Genomic DNA, 19,789 nt, shown 5'->3' with positions numbered 1-19,789 from the left:
CTGGAAATTCAGCGCAGCAGCGCCCTCCTACCTGCATCTAATTCCAGGCAGATTCATTTCTGCCCGGAGGAGCTGCGGCTGCCCCATCCCTGGGTTGTTCAAGTGGTTGGACAATGCTTGGAGCAGCCTGGGGTAGTGGCATGGGCAGTCCCTGCCCATGGAATGAGATGGGATTTCATGTCCTTTTTAGCCTAAACCACTCTGGGATTTGATGATTTTATGATATGGTGGAGATGGTTGTGATAAAATTTTAGCATTGTGAACTTCCAATTTTCAAAATTGTCATCTTGATGCTTGCTTGGTGTTTTTTGGGAGTGATGATGGGCTGGATTGTAGAAGAGGGCAGGAGAAACAGTGCCACAGTCCAAGGAGGAGATTTCTGTGGTCATGGGCTGGCTTTGTACAGTTTCTGTATGTGTCATAAGTGAGTGTTTGGGGTGCAGAGCACGTCCAGAGGTTGTCAGGTGTTTGTATGCAGTTGTTACTGCTGTGCTTTCATGACTCATGAGATACAGCCCTGCCTGCACACTGAGACAAAGCCCTCCTGCACCAGACTGGAGGTGTTTGAACGTGGCTGGGCTCTTCCTTGGGGCCTGTTTTTTGACAGTTTGGGTGCAGGAGAAGCATTTCTTCATTGTCTGTCTTCATTGGTACTTTGATCTCTTAAATTCTGCACATGAAAGAAGACAGTTTTCTTGCCAGGAGGACAGAAGATTCTCCCGCTCTCCTGTGCTGAGGAATGTGCAGTGTGAGGGGTTTGATTTCCTTTTCCAGCACTGTTTTGGTGTCCTTGTGTGGTATCCAAGACTGGATTCTGGATGCTGCCAGGAGGGGGGCTGGGTCTCCCCAGGTTTTCACTAGACCTGCCAGAGAGGATTCATTTCTGAATAATCCCCTTTTGCTTTCAATTAATTGTGAAACCAGGCTTTAATAGGGTGTGAAATGGAAATAGAGAGAGGTAACACCAGCTGCCTTTATTTACATGTGTTAATCAACACAGACCCAAACAACAACAAATTAAACTGGAGCCATTCAGAGGGTTAGAAACACTCCAGATTTGGCTGAAGACTTTGAAAAACGTGTACTTTGTGGAGAGCTGGTAGATCAGGGGCATTTTTGTTCTTTTTTAAATTAGCAGCCGTGGGACCCCCGAAGCAGAGCCCTGAAGCTGCCGTGGCTGTGGCCCATGGGCGGCTGAGCTGGCTTTGCTGTGAGCAGGGACAGCCCTGGAGGGCCTTGGCTGTGCCCTTGGGGACACGGCTGTGGCGGCAGGGCTGCCCCAGGAGGGTGGCACCTGTGCCAGGAGTGTCCAAGGGCCCTTCTCCAGCTCTGGCATTGCAGCACAGGCTCCAGCAGAAGGGGTTTCCTGCTGGACACGTGGCTGGTGCTGCAGGGTGCAGCTGCAGTTTGATGGGAATGTCTGTGGGAAGCAGGGCTTGGTTTGCAGCCAGAAGGAATTCTGGTTACCTGTGTTCAGCTCTGAGGGGACAGTGAGTGCCTGGTGCTGTAGGGTTTGGCTCTGGCAGGATGCTCAGAGTTATCCTGGAGTAACTCCCTGCTCCAGCAGAGCCACGGGGCTTGGCTTCTGGGAAACTTGTGCATTTGATTTCTCTGGGAAAGAGTCAAGGCAAATTCAAGGAAAATTTTGCTTTGTTCCTCTAGAGAACTTCACAATGAACGTGCTGGGGTGTGCAGCACGTTGTGTGCACTCCCAGGCTGCCCCAGCTCATCCCCAAGTCCGTAGATACCCACAGTACCAAGGAGATCAAAGAGAAATTATTTCAGAGTTGGGAATTAAACCAGGCTTCTGATCTGCCTGTGCCAGTGAGAGCTGGATGTTGTTTGTGAGGATGAGAGTGATGATTTCATTTAATGAACTCAATTTAGAGAATGGTCCATATCATGGCTGGTTAAAATGTGATTTGTCAGCAGAGGGAATGAGAATATTTTGCTTTTTTTCTGGTGTGTTTTTTTCCTACTTGGAAGGAAATCAGCTCTCTAGTAGGAATTATGTGATCAAGTACCAGACTTGTTTATAAGAAGGAGCAAAATTTATGATGAGGCTGGTCTTACACTGATAAAATCCTTTTCTGCTCCATGTATTTATAAACCCTAAATTCTGATTCTTCACTCCAAGGTTGGACTTGATGTCCTGGAGGTCTTTTCTAACCTTAATAATTCTATGATAATGTGTGTTAGGGACCACATTCAGACATCTTTCTTGCCTCTTACAGGTCATTTAAGGATGCTTTTGACCTCAGCAAATATGTTTCCATCCTCAGAACAGATTTTCTTCATTGTCACTTTCTGTAATCCCTTTGTCCATGACAGGCCAGGCTGCACATAGTGATGAGTAGTGGCACCAGCCCTGTGTCAGGAATTGCTTTCTAATTGTGTCAGAAACTCCCAGGTGCAGGAGGGGATTGGGAATCACATGGGCTGAGGGACCCTGAGGGGAGAGCAGCACATGGAAGGCTCATTCTTGCTGATTATACCCTGTTTGCACTAAATAAGGCTGCTCCAGGGGTGGCCCAGGCTGTGTAATTTATAGGCACTGATTTCCTTCGTAAACATTCCCTAAATGTTTATTTCTTCATGCTGTAGCACCCCATAGTCTCATTTATTTGGGGATATGAGAAGACATCTCATAAATTTTCCGAGCTTGTCATACCTGAAAATACAGCAACCAGTGACACCTTTTGATAAGGTTTCCAAGCGTAACAGTTAAAGGCCTTTTTGACAGTTTATTGCACAGGAAATTTCCAAGGTGTGGGAGAAATAGGACATTGGGTAGGAAAGAAATAGAGTTTCTTTCTAACAGTGCTAATTTTCAGTTCTTTAAACAGCTTGCATTGAGCATTAAAAATTCTCGAGGGTATTTTCAGAGCTGAAAGAACAAAGAGAAACTTTGAAGAGGGGAAAATCGCTATCAGCTGATGAAGAAGGCTTGAAAAGTTTATGTTCCTATCGTAAAAATCCATTTTACTACCCTAAAAATGTATGTTCCTGCACTAAATGTGTATGTTCCTGTACATGCTGTGCTACACTTGTCTTTTGTGAGGAGGAAAAGCTGATTAAGTGTCTTCACAGCCACATGAAGATGCGTTTTAGGCCTGAAAGGTATTTGTGTTACACCGTCCTGTAGGGTATGGATAAGGGACACGTAAAATAGACTGAAATTTGTTGTCAGTGTAGGCAGCAAATGGGGAAATTGGGAGAATTGCCCATGGACAGGAGAGAGGTATCAGGGCTGGAATGGGCAGAACTCTCTGTCTCTTCCATGCGTTGTCAGAGAAATAAATCTGAGAAGTGGGGAAAAGTCTTGAAAAATCTGTTCTCTGCATATTAAAAATATGAATTTATGGGGAGTTCCTGCTATGTGATGTTACTGACCCGCAGCACTGTGCTAACCCTGCTGGGTGCTAGGGTGATCATTCCCTGCCATTTTTGGGCTGCCCAGCCCATCTCTGACACTGGCAGTCTGAAGCACAGTGGCCTTCGAACAGAGCATCATTTGCAGTAAAATAATAACTGAAACAGGACTGACTTCTGGCATATCAGGGTAAAAGCTCTTTGTGGCTTGAGGAAGATGAAGGCTCTGACAGGGACCTGCAGTTTCTGAGAACTGACTTGGACTGCAAAAATTGCACCTGAATTTGACAAGGGACCTCTGTGACCGAATGTAATAAAAGCACGAGGTTGTACTGGGAAAGTGTCGGATCTTAATATTTCCATATTACCGTAGAGAAGAGGGAGCTAATGGCATTCTCTCCCTTTGGTGGTGAAATCATCACCAGGCAGGGGTGGGCTGGCTGGGATAGAAGCGCTTCCATGGCTAGTGATTCCCAAAATGCCTTTCTACAGAGAAGGGACTAAACTTGCATATTCCAGACTGGAAGAACTGGTGTGGACTTGCAGTAGTGATGTGATGTTCATGAGAATAATGACTGTTAAATTACCACTCAAATTTAGAAACTGAAACCTACACTGAACCCAAGTTTTTGGGTCTGTGGGGAAGAGGGTGCTGTCCCTGTAAGTGTTGATCGGGTCTCAGGTGCTGAGTGCTAAAATCCAGCCAGTGAATATTGACCTGCAATATTGGATGTTGCAGATGAGTCTCATTTACTCTCACACCCGGACCTCTCGGACACGCAGACGTGTTCAGGCTGTTCACTGGCCAGGGAAGGCTCTGACCGCAAACTTTCCTCACCAAATGCGTGTGTTGTGTGGGGGCCGTGCAGCGAGCAGAGCCCGCCGTGCCCGGCTCCGGGCGCTCACCCCGCCCGGTCCCGGCCGGCAGCCCCGGCCTGAGGGGAGCTCCGGGGCTCCGGCCCAGCCCCGAGCCGGCTGCGGGCAGCGGGAAAGCGGCGCCGGGAGGCATCGGCCCGGCTCGGCTCGGCCCGGGCTGTGCTGGCTCCGGCCGGGGCTGTGCTGGCTCCGGCCATGTGCTGGCCCTGCTGTCGCTGCTCTCTCTCGGCCGTGCAGCCGCTCGGGTGCCGCTGTGAGCGCGATCCCTGCACGCATTCGCTGCCTCGCTGTTTCTCTTGGCTCCCGCTGAACTGCGCGGCTCGTCCCGCGGGACCTTCCCAGAGCGAGAGCGAGCGGCAGCGGCAGGAGCAGCCCGGCTCTGCCCGCGGTGCCAGCCGAGCATGAGATGGGCAGCGTGGCGGGGGCAGAGCCCCGGGGCCGGCCCTAGGAGTGCTCCCGGGCCCGCCATCCCCCGGCCCGGAGCGGCTGCGCTGGATCCTGGCGAGCGCTTCTCAATCGGCTGCGGGGAGGCTGCGGAGGGACCTGGAGCTGTTAGACCTTGGCTAGGGAGCCCGTCCATGGGAAGAACGGGGCGGTGTAGCAGGGGTAAGTAGCGCACAGGCTCAGAGAGCCTCTGGGCTTGCTATGAGATGCTTTTTGTTTGCTACAGTCACCAGGATAAAATAAAAGCGGCTGGAAGGGCGCCTGCAGCGTGGCACCAAGTGCTGCTGTGGCAATAAAGAGCGATTCAGATTCCAGTTTAACAAGGGTTCTTTGCAGAATCTTCAGAGGTAGTTCAGAAGGGGGGGAGGTGGTTGTATTTTTGTGCAGACTCTCTTCCATGACAGATTTTAAAACTCAGGATAATACAAACTGTGGTTCTCCTCCCAGAGATTAACCTGTGGCCTTTGGGAAGATCTTTTTGCAGTGAGGAAGTCAGTCTGAAAGCCATATTAATGAGGTAGAGGGAATTTAGCTGGGAGTGGGGTGGGGAACATCCCAGCAGAGCTTTCCTGCCTCAGGAGAAGGGAATGGCTTTTGAGAGAAATGTTTTTAAACCTCTAGTGCATCTCCTACTAAGCAGAAAAATGAGAGCCCAGCATATTTTCTGGTGCTAAATGTGTTCCAAACTATTGCTAATAATTCCTAGGACATACCCTTTATTATGAGGGTAGGGGTAGCAATGGAGAGTTTAGCATTTGTTTTCTCTTATTTGTTCTTTCATGCACCTTTAAAAAGAATCTTTTGAATATAAAGGAGTATCTGTTGTCAAAGTGAGTGTATATTGACTCTGAACTTTTACCTGGATAATTTTGTAGATCATTATTCCGAGTTTCTGAGGCAGATCTGTGGGTATGTGAAGCAGACTTGGATAAATCTTTCATCAGGTGCAGGGACAGGTAATGCTCACTTGGATGTTGAGCTGACAGGAGCCACAGAACAATCTGCCGTTGACAGAGAAGTTTTAGGAGGTTACATGTATTTCTTCAGTCATAGCCAGTAAATTATTAACCAGACAAAAGCAGCATCCAGACTTTCTAGGAATGACTCTTTCCGTGTGCCACCTCTGGAGTCAGTGCAGCTCCAGGCTCTCAGGCAGAGCACAAGGGGGTGCTCAGCGTCTCCAGCGCTCTGCTGAACCCTTGTGAGGATTGCCCTGCTCCTTGCCCTGCCAGGGCAGGGCTCTTAGCTGTCAGCATGTGTCCCAAAGCTCCTTTGTGCTGGCTCAGCTCCTTGGCTTTTTTGTAGGAGACTTGGACTTAAACCACTTCCTATTTCCTGCCTATCTTTGCTTCTTGCTTTTCCTGAGGGCCACTGAAGCTTTCATCCCTAGCACACAGATTTGCATTTGTGAAGAGAGGGAATCTTCTCAGACTTTTACCCCTCCATAAATTGGTCAGGCTGACACCTTTCATTCGGTTGGTGGTGCTGCTGATACAGCACCCGTGTCACTCAGAGCTCTGAGCTTAATGTTTGCCATGAGTTAGGGAAACTGAGGGGGTTTTGTGTTTTATTTCTCTGTGTGTGTTTGGCTGAGCAGACTGAGCAGAGTAACCAGGATTATTTGGACTTGAAGCTTTCAAATTCCTGCACAGTGTGCATGGCACTGCTTTTCACACACAACATTCAGCCCACTCCAAGATTTAAATTAATTATTTGGGATCTGTTGGCTTGTGGCTTTTTCCTTACACTGATTCCATACAGCACACATCTGTGAATACCAGGCTTCCCTTCCCTTCCCTTCCCTTCCCTTCCCTTCCCTTCCCTTCCCTTCCCTTCCCTTCTTCCTTCCCTTCCTTCCCCCTTCCCTTCCCTTCCCTTCCCTTCCCTTCCCTTCCCTTCCCTTCCCTTCCCTTCCCTTCCCTTCCCTTCCCTTCCCTGTTAGGATTTCATGGGGAACAGCTGGGTGTGCTCTGGAGGTACCTCCAGGTACTTCCCTTCCAAGTACTGTGCAGCTCAATGAGAGCCAAGTCTCAGAAGTTTGAAACAAAACAAGTTTAAAGCCCTCTGTCTGGTCCTGAAATGCTCCAAAAGTTGCTTTTTGTAAAGTCACTCAAATATTTCTTCAAACTCTTTTTACATCAGACCTCTCTGCTTGGGGTCTGGTTTATGGTACCTGGAGGTGTCAGTGCCAGGAATTGCTGTTGTTTGGCATTAGATTTTGCCAGCAGTGCAGTGTTAACAGGAGCCTGTGCCCACAGCCATTTAATCCAGCCTTGCAATTGCTTTTATTGAGGAAATGTTTCATTTATGCTGTATTTTCTTATGGAAATTGAATTTAGAAGGGATAAGTTGTGCACCCCAAGTTTGTTTTCATTTCCTTGTGGCTGTACCACAGTTATTTCCTTTCCTTGGGAGAAACAAAGCCCCAGGGGATGCAGAGCTCGAGGTGAGGTTGGCCAGGGATGGAGCTCTGGGACAGAGCAGGACATCACACATGCTCCTGGAGTGGGCTGTTTTCCCCAAACAACAACATGACAACTATAACAGCTTGCCATCGTGGAGGCTCTGTGTGTGCTGAGCCCGATGCATCTGGGCTGGGCTGACCCTGCCATCTCTCCTTGGAGGAGCTGTGCTTTGCATTCCCACAGAGGTGTGCTGGCAGAGCCCTGGGCTTTGTGTTTGATCCCATGGATGTCTCTTGGTGGTCAGAAGTCATAGATGGGAGTCAGGAACAGATTCTGCTCGTTTATTTTCTAGTTCTGTGTCCCTGGAGCACGTGTCCATGCAGGGGGGCACAGGGAGGTCACTCCTGTGCCCTGTGGAGTTGGGAATGGCCTGATGACCCCTTGGGACAAGCGTGCAGGAGGGATGGGATTGCCTGAACCAGCCCACGCTCCCAGCCAGGCTGGGGCTCTGACTCCCCAGCTGTGGCACAGCTACCGAGCACAGGGACTTTCCAAGCTCCTCCTGCTTGTAACTTCCTACCCCTTGTAAGTCTGGTGGGAGAACAGCTTCCTGTGCCTGTGGCTGCTGGTTTGAGAGCCTCTGCTTAGTGCTGTGGTCCATGTTGTCTCCTGAAACCCCAGAGGAAGTTTTTGGAAGTTGTGTGCCCCCAAGGGAGAAGGATGTGAGGTTATCATGGAAGCAAAAAAACCTGCAGGAAAGAAATCCATGAAGCAAATTTGGCAGTACCACTGTGTTTCTCCCATGTCTTTTCAAATGTCATTCCAAGTGACATAGATTCTCTGTCATAAAAAAAAAAAAAAATCCAGGCTTCACCCAGCTAGGGTGAGAAGCAGTTCTGAGCCCAGTGGCTTCAGTCTGTAAAGTTCAGCACTGTTCATCTGAAAACTAGATTTCCATAGCCTGGAATCCAAGGAGTGTGGAAGTTTCTCAACACAGAGAGCTTTAGAGACAAAAGACAAACCCAGGAAATTCCAAGCAGAAACCCCACAGGTGGCAGTGGAGCCCATGGAGCAATCCAGGATGTTCTGTGCTCTGTGCCAATCCCCGGTGCCCGAGGCCCTGCTCTGCCTGCAGCCGCACGCAGGGGTGCTCCTGCTTTGTTTTTAATAACCTCAGATATTTTAATTCCATGAAAACATTCTGTTTGCAGACACTCACAAGTTGTTTTTGCCTAATGGGGTCTCCAGTGGCTGCATCTAAGAAGTTTTTATAAATATTTTATCGCTTATGAAGATTGACCTTCTTACACATTAAGAGGAGATAAAAGGGTGAGACCACTTGAGAAAACATTTGCATCTTAATACGGGAAAATCTGAGGGAAGTGTCTCTGATAGAACTCTGAGATTTTGTGTCTGAACAAGCTTAGGCATCAAATAGACTTGGCTTAGGAGTTAAACAGACCCCAGCAGTTATACAGCAGGGGTCTGTGTTGGCAGCTCCTCCTGGCATCGGGGATTGAAAGGGGGATCTTTCCAAGTTGTGCGTTTCTTACTGCACCTAGGTCAAGGTTACTCCTGATTTCATCTCAGAGAGGCACCAGCTGGATCCCCTGTGAGTTGTGTCTCAGAGCAGCTCTCCAGCAGCAGCGTGGGGAGGGGAGAACCCTCCTGTCCAGAACAGCATGTGAGATTGGAAAGGGTAGAAGTTCCCTTCCCTTCCCTTCCCTTCCCTTCCCTTCCCTTCCCTTCCCTTCCCTTCCCTTCCTTCCCTTCCCTTCCCTTCCTTCCCTTCCCTTCCCTTCCTTCCCTTCCCTTCCCTTCCCTTCCCTTCTCCTTCCCTTCCCTTCCCTTCCCTTCCCTTCCCTTCCCTTCCTTCCTTCCCTCTCCCTTCCTCCTTCCCTTCCCTTCCCTTCCCTTCCCTTCCCTTCCCTTCCCTTCCCTTCCCTTCCCTTCCCTTCCCTTCCCTTCCCTTCCCTTCCCTTCCCTTCCCTTCCCTTCCCTTCCCTTCCCTTCCTCCCTTCCCTTCCCCTTCCCTTCCCTTCCCTTCCCTTCCCTTCCCTTCCCTTCCCTTCCCTCTTGCTGCATGCAAGAGAAGTGTGGCACTGGGCAAGTGTTTTGCCTGGTTTCATATTTATTCTAGATTTCTCTCTTAGCTGATTAATATCCCTTAACATGCCTTATCTTTAACCCTGTGGCTGGTGGACCAGAGTGGACCTGTCCTGCCGCAGTCCCTGGAAATTGAAAACCCAGCAGGTCAGATCTCAGATGCTGTGGTTGCAGTGGAGTTTTGCTGCCATCTCGAAGTGATGCCATTTCCCATACCTCTGGCAAGAGCTCAGGGAATGTGTATTTAACAAGTTGCAGCAGTATGTCCCACACCAGGAGCTCTGTTTTTCCATGGGAGCCCAGCAGGCTCCTCTCAGTGTCCATACATTCCATCTGTGGATGCCACATCCCTGGAAGTGTCCAAGGCCAGGCTGGGTAGAGCTCTGAGCAGGCTGGGGCAGTGGAAGGTGTCCCTGCCCATGGCAGGGGGTGGAATGAGATGGGCTTTACAGTCCCTTCCAACCCACAGCATTCTGGGGTTCTATGATTTTAAAGTTATTCTCTGCAGGAGTTTTGATTTTGAAGGACTTCAAGGAGTGTCCCAGCTGTTCTCAGCTCTCTCAGAAGCACCAAGATGTGTAGCACTTGTGCCTGACCTCACTGGATGCCTATATTAAAGCCACAATAACCAAATAGCCCAAAGGAGATGTGTTCTTGTGCTTGTAAGGCACCAATGGAGCCATTGCTGCATCCAGTACTTGTAAAGCACCCTGAGGGTCCTGCTGGGGCTGGGACCTGCCCCTTTCTCTAGCTGTTCATATTTATAAACCATGCTAGGATTTATTAGTCTTGAAGGTGAAGCTCAGATGAAGGGATGCTGACTGCTGAATAATCATCCTGCCATAGGAAGAAATTGTCTTGTGTGATTTGCAAGCTTAAAATAGTTCTGGAAGTAACTATAGGCAAAACACACATCCCACAAGCTCTTAAATTGACTCAGTGTGAGTTCTTGCATGAAACCCAACCTCTGAGTACACCTTTGATTGGATGGGAATTGTGTGTGCTGGGAAAGGGATTTACTGTGTCCAGCTCTGGGGTTTCCCAGGAAAGGGGGAGCTGGAGCTGCAGGAGCCAGTCCAGAGGAGGCCCCAGAGCTGCTCCAGGGCTGGAGCCAGGCTGGGAGAGCTGGGGGTGCTCACCTGGACAGGAGAAGGCTCCAGGGAGAGCTCAGAGCCCCTGGCAGGGCCTGAAGGGGCTCCAGGAGAGCTGGAGAGGGACTGGGGACAGGGATGGAGGGACAGGACACAGGGAATGGCTCCCACTGCCAGAGGGCAGCGATGGATGGGATCTTGGGAATTGGGAATTGTTCCCTGTGAGGGTGGGCAGGCCCTGGATGCCCTGGCATGTGCCCAATGAGGCAGCAGGTTGGACATTGGGGTTGGAGCAGCCTGGGACAGGGGAAGGGAGTGGAATGGGATGGGCTTTAAGATCTCTTCCAAGCCAAACCATTCCCTGGGATTCCATCAGTCAATTTGACATCTATCCCTCCTATCCTCACACATTCCAGGGATGTTTTCTGTTGTACTGTGCTCAGCCCATGGAGAGAAAACAGGGTATGGCAGATCACAGAATATCCTGAGCTGGAGGGACCCACAGGATCACCCAGTCCCACTCCTGTCCCTGCCCAGACCCCCAACAACCCCACACTGTCCATCCCTGGCAGTGCTGCCCAAACCCTTCTGGAGCTCTGGCAGCCTCGGGGCTGTGCCCATTCCCTGGGCAGCCTGGGCAGTGCCAGCACCCTCTGGGGGCAGAACCTTTCTCTAAATCCAGCTTGAACCTCCCCTGGCACAGCTTCAGCCATTCCCTCATGTGTCACTGGGCACCACAGAGATCTCTTCATGGAGATGTTTTTCCGCTTTACTCCAGAGGTGCCTTGGAGTTTAATTCCAGCATCCAAACCCTTCCACACAATGGTATCTCACACTCTGTGACCTCACAAAACATGCAGGGGAACCAGAGAAAGACAAAATGCTTGGGTTGAAAGGATCCTTAAAGATCAAAATCCAGCTGTCCCTGGAGAGCTGTGCCTGGGTCTCTGCTCACCCTGGTGCTGATGGTGGCTGAGTGTGGCCAGGCTGGCCCCTGGGGCTCCATGGGACTGTCCAGGGATGATGTCCAACACTCCACATGGTTCAGATGAGGTGTGAGGGATTTACTCACACCCTGGGGAGCCTGGAGTAGTGACTGCATGGCATTACAGGAGGTGCATTTTCCTTTTTTCTCTTATCAAGCCCTATTTGATTTTCTGTGTATTTTTCTGCTGCTTTTTGAGCACTGTGTTGGAGTTGTCAAAGGGGTGATTTAGAATAGCAGAGGAAAAAAGGAGAGTCAGATAGAAAAATGCTCTTTAAACAGGGCTTTCCTGTCTTTACTTTGATCATTACTTGAGGATATTTATGCTTGGGTAAAGAAACCACTCTGTGAAGAATGTTCTTTTTCTGCTCTGAAGCCACAGTTGAGGATAAGGCAGGAAAGCAGGAGAAGATGGGAAGTGTGTGGGAGGATAATTAGTACATTTAGCAAGATAAAGCTGGAGTGAGGCAAAATAGGCCATATAAATACATTTATGCTGTCAGAGTAATTAGGTAGAAAACGTTTCCCTGTTTGAGAAGATTTGCCAACCTAAAATTTCAGATAGAATAAAATCAAATCTTCACATGTATCAAAAGGCAGGACTGGAAGATGTCCCATTACCAGACAAGCTGCTGTGAGTAATGGCCTGGGTAATGAGAGTGAAGTGGGCTTGGACCAGCAGGATAATTTAGGAACTGGTGCAGGGACTGGCTGGTGGTGACTGGAGCTGAGAGATGTGGTCAAAGCTTTTCCTTATAGTGAGGCAGTATCTCAGAGTTTAATCAGCTTCTAATTTCTTCAGGATTTGTCCCAAGGATATTTGAGTCTTAGAATTATTGTTTTTTAATCAAACATGGCCATGTTTCACAGGGAAATGAGCCTCCTGCTCCTTGCCCTTGGCCACTAGACAGACTTGCACCCACTGCACACATTCCATGAAGGTGCCGCTGCTCCTGGTTTGATTTGCTGAATTGCACCAACATCAGAAATTAACAGACATGAAAGTGTGGTGCTTTAGGAAGGGGAAAAAAAGTAATTCCTAATACTGTCAGGAAATAGTTATCAGATGAAACAGTGTTTGCAGGATTAATGGGCTTTTGCCATGGCCGAGTGTGAGCAGCAGCAATTCCCATTGCCTGTGTCTGGCTGCCTTCCCCAGGGATTTAACGTGAAATTCTGTCTTGGGAAAACGTGGCAGGATCACCAGCTGTCCTTGGAACAGTGACACAACCTCTGGCAGGAAAAGCAGCAGCCTTCCCACTGCCTTACAACTCCTGGCTGAAGCCTTGGTCAGCATCCTGCCATCCCTTGTCTCCTGGAGACTCCTGCAGCTGTGAGCTCCTCATCCCACCTGGATCGTTGGAACAGGGGAGAGGGTCTGCTAATGATGCTCAACTTGCTTGTACTTTATCTTATAATAACTGAGTTATATTCAGTATATAAATACAGTTATACATTTATTGTATTTTATGTTATGGGTGTAGTTTATTATATGAATATCACAATATTTATTATACAAGTAAAGCACTCATATTTATATGCATATATTTAGATACATACCACAATATAATTACATCTATTAGGTGAATAATACTGTTGTAATTAATATTAAATAATTAATATTTTGAAGCACAGAGAAAGAGCTTTAGGGAGCAGCTGTGTTTTGTTGTCCAGGGAGCTGGGCAGGGGCTCAGCCTGGAGCAGAGGAGGCTCAGGGGCCCTTGTGGCTCTGCACAGCTCCTGCCAAGAGGGGACAGGCAGGGGGGTCGGGCTGTGCTCCAGGGAACAGGGACAGGAGCAGAGGGAACGGCCTCAAGTTGCTCTAGGGGAGGTTTAGATTGGATATCAGGGAGAATTTCTCTCTGGAAAGGGCTGCCCAGCCCTGACACAGCTGCCCAGTCCACATCCCCAGGGGGATTTCAAATCCATGTGGATGTGACACTTGTGGACACGGGTCGTGGCAGTGCTGTAGGAATGGTTGGACTTCCATGATCTCATAGGCTTTTTCAACCTCAACAATTCTGTGATTCTCCATAATTCCTTTGACTGGCCGTGAAATGTATGAGAAACCCTCAGGGCAGGGCCAAGGATAGGCAGGTTTCTGTCACCCTCTGTGAGAGATGCCAGAAACTCCTGTGTCAGCTCAGATTGGTGACATTTGGATGTTTGTGATTGTCCCAGTATTTTCCTGAAGAAGCTCCTGTTTGCTCCCTGTGGCTTGATCCTGTCCCAGCTCTGCACCAGCAGTGTCCCCAAAGCCTCTTGCAGGAGCCAGGCCCTGGTGTGCACACACAGCATCACCTCTGAGGTCTTGGCTCTCTGCTGGCTCCCAGCCAGGACATCATTGTCCAAGGAATTTAGAGGGAACCTGGGAGGTGCTGTAAGGACTGAAATCAGCTCCAGCAATTGTAGGAGTTATTTTACAGGGTTTTGCTGCTCTCTGGAGTGTTATTCCCTGGCTGTGTCCCAGTGTAGCTCCACACTGACTTCACTCCTCTGACACGACAGCGGTCTCAGTTGGATTAGTTTAATTTAAGTATAAAAGTTTACACCATTACCTGCCAGACAGGTTTGGAGTTTGGGAGGGATTATCTGTTCTTCCTATTTGGAAACAAGATTATTTTCCTAGCTTACAGTTCTCATTAATTAATTGTCATCTAATTACTGAATGCCTCCCCCATTAAATTATAACCTTAACACTGATTCTGTTGGGGAGGGGGATTTATTTGGGCTTTTTTATTTTCTTTTATGTTTTGTTTTCTCTTTCTTACATATTTTTATTTTATTGTGAGCTCTCTGCCACAGCCCTGTGTTACTCACTTGCATTGATGTGCATGAGTGAGATCAGTGCACTCATGGCTTTATGAAGCAGAAGTTGAAGTAAGTTCCACAGACAAATCAAATCCATGCTTTCCAGCTTCCCACAAATCACCCTGTGACCAGGAGAGCTGGATGATGGGGTTGACATCACTCAGGAAACAAGGAGATGAAAGTTAAAGCAGCTGAATGAGCTTCCTTTGACATCTGGGGCACCAGGTCTTACCTGGTCAGGATTTGGCTCATTGTTAGTAGCCAACAATCCCTGTCCTCTCAAGAGATTTATGTACTGCTTTTCCTGAGATGATTTTTCACAGCTTTTGCTATTTGTAAGAGGAGCACACAAAACCCTGCAGTGGTTGGAAGTAAAAAAAAATGATTGCACAGATCTCAAGAGTTATCTTTTAATTATTTTTAATTCTGAATGTGCTGTATCATAACTCAGCCTCCTACTTTGCTGTTGTTCTTCCCTACAAGAGGAATGACCAATAAATTTTGCTCTGCAGGAGACCCCTGTAATTAGTCCCCTTATCACCCAGCTTGCCAGAGATGAGCCTCAGACATGAACTAGAAGCATTTCTAGGTTAAAGCTCCTTGTAGATGTGATCAGGAAAGTCTTGGCCAGCAAGCACTGCTCTTTTGGGCAAAAAGAGCCCAAAACTTGTGGTACGAGTTTGCTGGTGGAGGAAAAATTACCTGTGGTGTTGAATTCATCATCAGTTCTCAGTGAGTGTGTGCAGGGTGAAGGCTCCCAGACTCGTCCCCAGCCATGTAAAGACAAATTGGAGCCATGCCTTGGCCTTGCTGCCCAGAGGAGCTGTGGCTGCCCCTGGAAATGTCCAAGGCCAGGTTGGGGCAGCCTGGGACTGTGGAAGGAGTCCCTGCCCAAGGAACCAGATGAGCTTTAAGGTCCCTTCCAACCCAGACCGTTCTGGGATTCCCTGATTCTGTGATGTTTTCAAGACTGCATTATCCATACACACAAAGTGTGGTGTGACTGATTTTGAGGCTTTCTTTGTGTATCATGAAATGCTACCAATGAAAAGTTTAGGATACTCTAAAGCCCATTTATAAAATTTGTCATATCCACTCATCCTAACTAGGCATATATATTCCAACAATAAATGAACCTAATGGGATCTAATGCCTCGTAATTGTTCATCAGGCTCAGGAGGTTTGACAGCCAATTTCAATGTGAAGAAGGAACATTGCAGATTATATATTATAAAGTATATGCTGTTTAACTCTGATCACTTGCAATAGATGCTATTTACAGATTATTTACCTCAGGAAAACACACTGGCACAGTTACAGGGATATCCACCAGGCCCTGCTGGCTGCTCTGTTCTTTAAGAACACAAAAATCAATGTCCCACTTTGGAGCCAACCAGATTCTGCCCGTGAGTCATGTTCAGAGTCCAGTGAGGTCAGGAGAGGCCTCTGCTTTGTGCTTGGATTTCAAACCAAGCCTGGGGGCAACTGTGCTTTCCAGGATGTTCTGTTTACAAGGAATGCAGCAGCAGGAAAAGCTTTTAAACATCAGGACATCCATGATTTTTGGGAGAGCTTTGGTGCGTGTCTATTAACAAAGCAAAATACAAACAACCACGTGGGGACAGGGAACATGAGCGAATATTCATCTTTGGGGGCATTTTGCTGTGAGGACAGCTGGACTGCAGGATGAACCCCAGAGATTTTCCTGTGTGAACAGTTTCTGTGTCGGTCTCTGACACGGGGTTGCCCGTGGCAGAGGAGCAGTGTTAGCTGGCTTTACAGCTCTGCAGTCAGGGACAGGTGCATGGCCCGGGGCCAGCAGTGGCTGGAATGTCCCTCCTCCCCACGGGGACATTGTGTGAACAGGGCCTGAGGAGGGGCTGCCTGGGAGGTGTGAGCCCCTGAGTGGGATCCTGAGGATGCTCCCCAGGCAGGAGTGCCTTGGGAAGGAGGATGGCTGTGCCCTGCTCACAGCTCCAGCTGATCCCTGCTCCTCCTGCGCTCTGTGCGGGGCCCGGCCTGCTGTGGGTGTGTGAGGGGGAGGGTGATGGATTCACCCCTGCCTTTCTCTTCCCCACGTTCTGCTGCACAGTCAGGCCCTGAGTTCCTTTCAGGGCGCTCTGCAGTTGCCTCTTGGTGATTTTGTTACCTGGCTGTTGTTTTTTTGGGACCTGTGGTGATGAGCTTTGCCACTGATACACTCAGTGAAGGGACACCTGAAATTCCCTTGGGCTGGGGGGGTCTGTGTGCCCTCAGGGAGCACAGGGGAGATTAGATGGAAACCTTTCTCCAGGAGTAGGAAACCTGCATTTGATTCATAGAATCTCAGAATTGGGTTGTGTTAGAAGAGCCCTTAAAGCCCATCCAGTCCCAGGCTGCTCCCAGCCCTGTCCAGCCTGGCCTTGGGCACTGCCAGGGATCCAGGGGCAGCCCCAGCTGCTCTGGGCACCCTGTGCCAGGGCCTGCCCACCCTCACAGGGAACAATTCCCAATATCCCATCCATCGCTGCCCTCTGGCAGTTGGAGCCATTCCCTGTGTCCTGTCCTTCCTCTCCCGCTCTCCTGGAGTCCCTTCAGGCCCTGGCAGGGGCTCTGAGCTCTCCCTGGAGCCTTCTCCTCTCCAGGGGAGCACTTTCAGTTCTCTCAGCCTTTTCTTACAGAAGGGCTGCTCCAGTCTTTGGATCATCTTTGTGGCCTCTTTGACCCAGAGCTCCTCATACCTGGCAAACATGGCAAATACCTACAGTGTGTGTGAGCCTTCCTTTACTGCATTCCTTGGGTTTCCTTTGGCTATCGTTTCACAACTCAATAGCACTTCAGATGTGACATTTGATAGCAAAGAGTGATGATAAAGATGGGGGGAAAGTGCAGTACAGAAGCAATGGTTGAGTTTCATCACATTAATGGCAGCAGCCTATGCTGGTAATAAATTGTACAAATCGAAAGACCTTCTCTGGACCAGGGATGTTGTAACTTACCTGTGTACAGCCATCAGGAGAGAAGTCAGAATCCCAGGAGCTGGGTTGGTGGAGGGAGAGGGCTGAATCCATGTGCAGTGGGACTTCCCTACAGAGAGAAGGGAGATTCTGGCAGAGCAAAGTTAAACACATTCCAGGTGTCATGGTCATTTGTATGGAGAGAACTTTGCCTTCTTTGTCCCTTTTTTGTGAGATGTCTCTCACTACGCACTTCTGATTTTCACTTGCTTACATCCATTACATACAGCAACTTGGGATTCTTCTCCTCAGCCTTTTTTTCATTTCTGCTTTCATTTGGTTCAGGATTTTTTTATTGCTCTTGACTAATTAGGATTTTTTTACAGCCTTTTAAATTTTATGTACACATTTCCTTTATTTATTTGCTTTGCAAACAGTCTTAACTTACTTAGGATTATTTGTAATTTCTGCTCCCAGAGAAGATCATTAAACATTAGCCATTTTAGTGGGTTAACAGGGCCAGGAGTGGGATGCTCCAGGCTCAATCCATGTGCAGGAATGTCTCCTCACTGCTCTCACACAAACACATCCTGATGATGCTCTTAATAACTCTGGCTGTGATGAATGGTGCCATAAAACTTTGCTGGGGTGAATTGCTTGACAGCACTGAAATTGGGAGATATGTTTTATTATTTAATGTCTGCCTGAATGTATAAAATAAAAAACTAAAAACATGTGGGGAGGGGGTATGGAGAAGCTCTGTTCTATATTCACTATCCATGAATATTTATAGAGATATTTTCAGTGAACAATTAATTTTGCAGACTTCTAAGCTGGAGGGTTTAATTCCTGCATCGAACCGTTTGCCTCCCCGTAACTGTTTTATTTTTGAACCGTATTTTTATTTTTAACGTGTCAGGTGAGGTTCTAGAACCCGGTGGCATGTCAGGGTCTGTGTGTGCTGAGTGTCCCCCTGGGGCAGCTCCAGCCAGACAAGCCCTTGCCTGATTGATTGCCTGGGGCTCAGCACGTGTGGGAGCTGCTGTGGGTGCAGCCCGTGTGCTGCTCTGGCTGCTGTGTGCCCTCACTGACTGCTCCTCTCTCCTCTCCCCTCTCCCTGCAGCTCTCGCTCCCCGAGGAACAGAACGAAGTGACGAGGAATGGCTGTGAGTCCAAGGAGCTGGTGTACCTGGTGCAGATCTCCTGTCAGGTAAGTGCCCTGCTTTCTCTCCCCAGCCTGGCTTCCATTCTCCTTCCCACACAGCCCCAAAGTGTTGGGATGTGACACTTCCCAGTGCTGTGTCTGGGGTTTTTCACCCCTTCCCTGGCTCAGTCCCCCCGGGGTGCTGCCTCTTGTGCTGCCACCAGCACGTTTTAGGAGAGAAGGATTGAGGGGAGAAAAAGGAGAAAGGTGTGAAGGAAATAATCCTGAGTGATGGCCAGGGATGAGCCCAGAGATGGGAGTGGGTGTGCCCAGCCTGAGGTCACTCTGGGGGGAGCATGGACACACCAGTGACCCCACCAGGGAGAGCCCCAGCCACAAGTTTGTTACCTCAGTGTGCTGCCAGGAGCCTTGGTCTGCTCCCAGACACCTGGTGTGGAATTCTCTGCTCAGGATGCTTTGGGCAGAGGAATCTGCTGCTCTGTCCCACGGATTCTTCATCTGCTGCTCTGTGTGCCTTTGTAGAATGCTGCCTGTGTTTGACATGCTCAGTGAGTCACCCTCTGTGGGAGATGCAGGGTGCTGGCAGGTTCAGTGGGAGTTACTGCCTGTGTTGGGTTGTTTTCCTGGGTTCAGGACAGCAGCTCTTTGCATGATTCACCTCAGCACCCCCCAGCATCCATCCCAGCAGTGAGTACACACTGCCAGGTGGGGAATTTGCAGGGTCCCTGCTCTGCTGCCTCAGCTCTGCGCTCAGAGTGGGGTGTTGTGAGAGCTGAGGAACACAGCATCCTGCATCCTGAGGAGCAGAGCATCCCACATCTTGAGGAGCAGAGCCCTTGCCTTGTTCTGGAGGTGGAGCCTGGCCAGGCTGAGTTCCAGCCTGGAATTATTATTATTTTTAATAATTATAATTATTATTATAATTCCAGCAGTAATTATAATAATAATATATTAATACAATAATTCCTCTCTGTGGGCAGCTGTCACATGTTCCTGTGCATGTTTATGACCGTGCTCTCGGGAGAGGGAAGAGAGGCTGCAGGTGGACATTCTCTCACATTTGCCAGTGTTTTGGCATTTTTTGGGACTGTTGTAACGCCCTGGAGCCAGTCTGGCCCCAGAGCAGCACTGCCCAGCCCAGCAGCCTGGGCTGACAGGCAGCACAGCAGACCCTGGACATGGGCACACGTCTGTGCCAGCCACAGCAGGGCAGAGCCTGGCAAAGGGACTTGCAGGGGACTGTAGGAAATTGGAATTTCAGTGTGTTTGGAGCCCTCACATTTGGGGTATGTTTGCAGTGCTCAGTGGAGGGATGAGCCCTGGATTATTCCCTGGCTGTTGCTGGTGAGCCTGGAGAACTTGGCAGTTTTTCACTAGCTCCAGAGCAGATCACTTGTGATCCTTCCCCCACCTGACTGACACCTCCAGAGGTTCACAGGGTGGCCCCAGGTATAATTGTGTGTCAGACCCTGCAGAGTGCCCCGGTGCAGGAGGGAGGCCCAGGAGCAGCAGAGAGCTGGGATGGGGATCAATGGAGGTGAGGCCTGACCCTGCTCCTCTGGTGCCTGGCTCCCACTCTCCCTTCCCTTCCCTTCCCT

General features: G+C 49.2%; 1 protein-coding gene across 5 annotated transcripts in view; it reads left to right on the top strand.

The window, feature by feature from the left end:
• The window catches only part of ARHGAP32 (Rho GTPase activating protein 32), a 244,107-nt gene that overhangs the window by 127,278 nt on the left and 97,040 nt on the right, over positions 1-19,789 (top strand). For all 5 annotated transcript variants that reach the window (XM_064732156.1, XM_064732155.1, XM_064732154.1 and 2 more), the window contains one exon: positions 18,150-18,236. In XM_064732156.1, coding sequence (XP_064588226.1) covers positions 18,150-18,236 — 87 coding nt within the window. The remainder of the gene's footprint in view (positions 1-18,149; positions 18,237-19,789) is intronic.

Source organism: Zonotrichia leucophrys, chromosome 24, assembly GCF_028769735.1.
Source record: "Zonotrichia leucophrys gambelii isolate GWCS_2022_RI chromosome 24, RI_Zleu_2.0, whole genome shotgun sequence".
NCBI classification, from domain to species: Eukaryota; Metazoa; Chordata; class Aves; order Passeriformes; family Passerellidae; genus Zonotrichia; species Zonotrichia leucophrys.
Note: the sequence above shows the minus strand (reverse complement) of the source record. Positions and strands in the feature narration are given on the sequence as shown.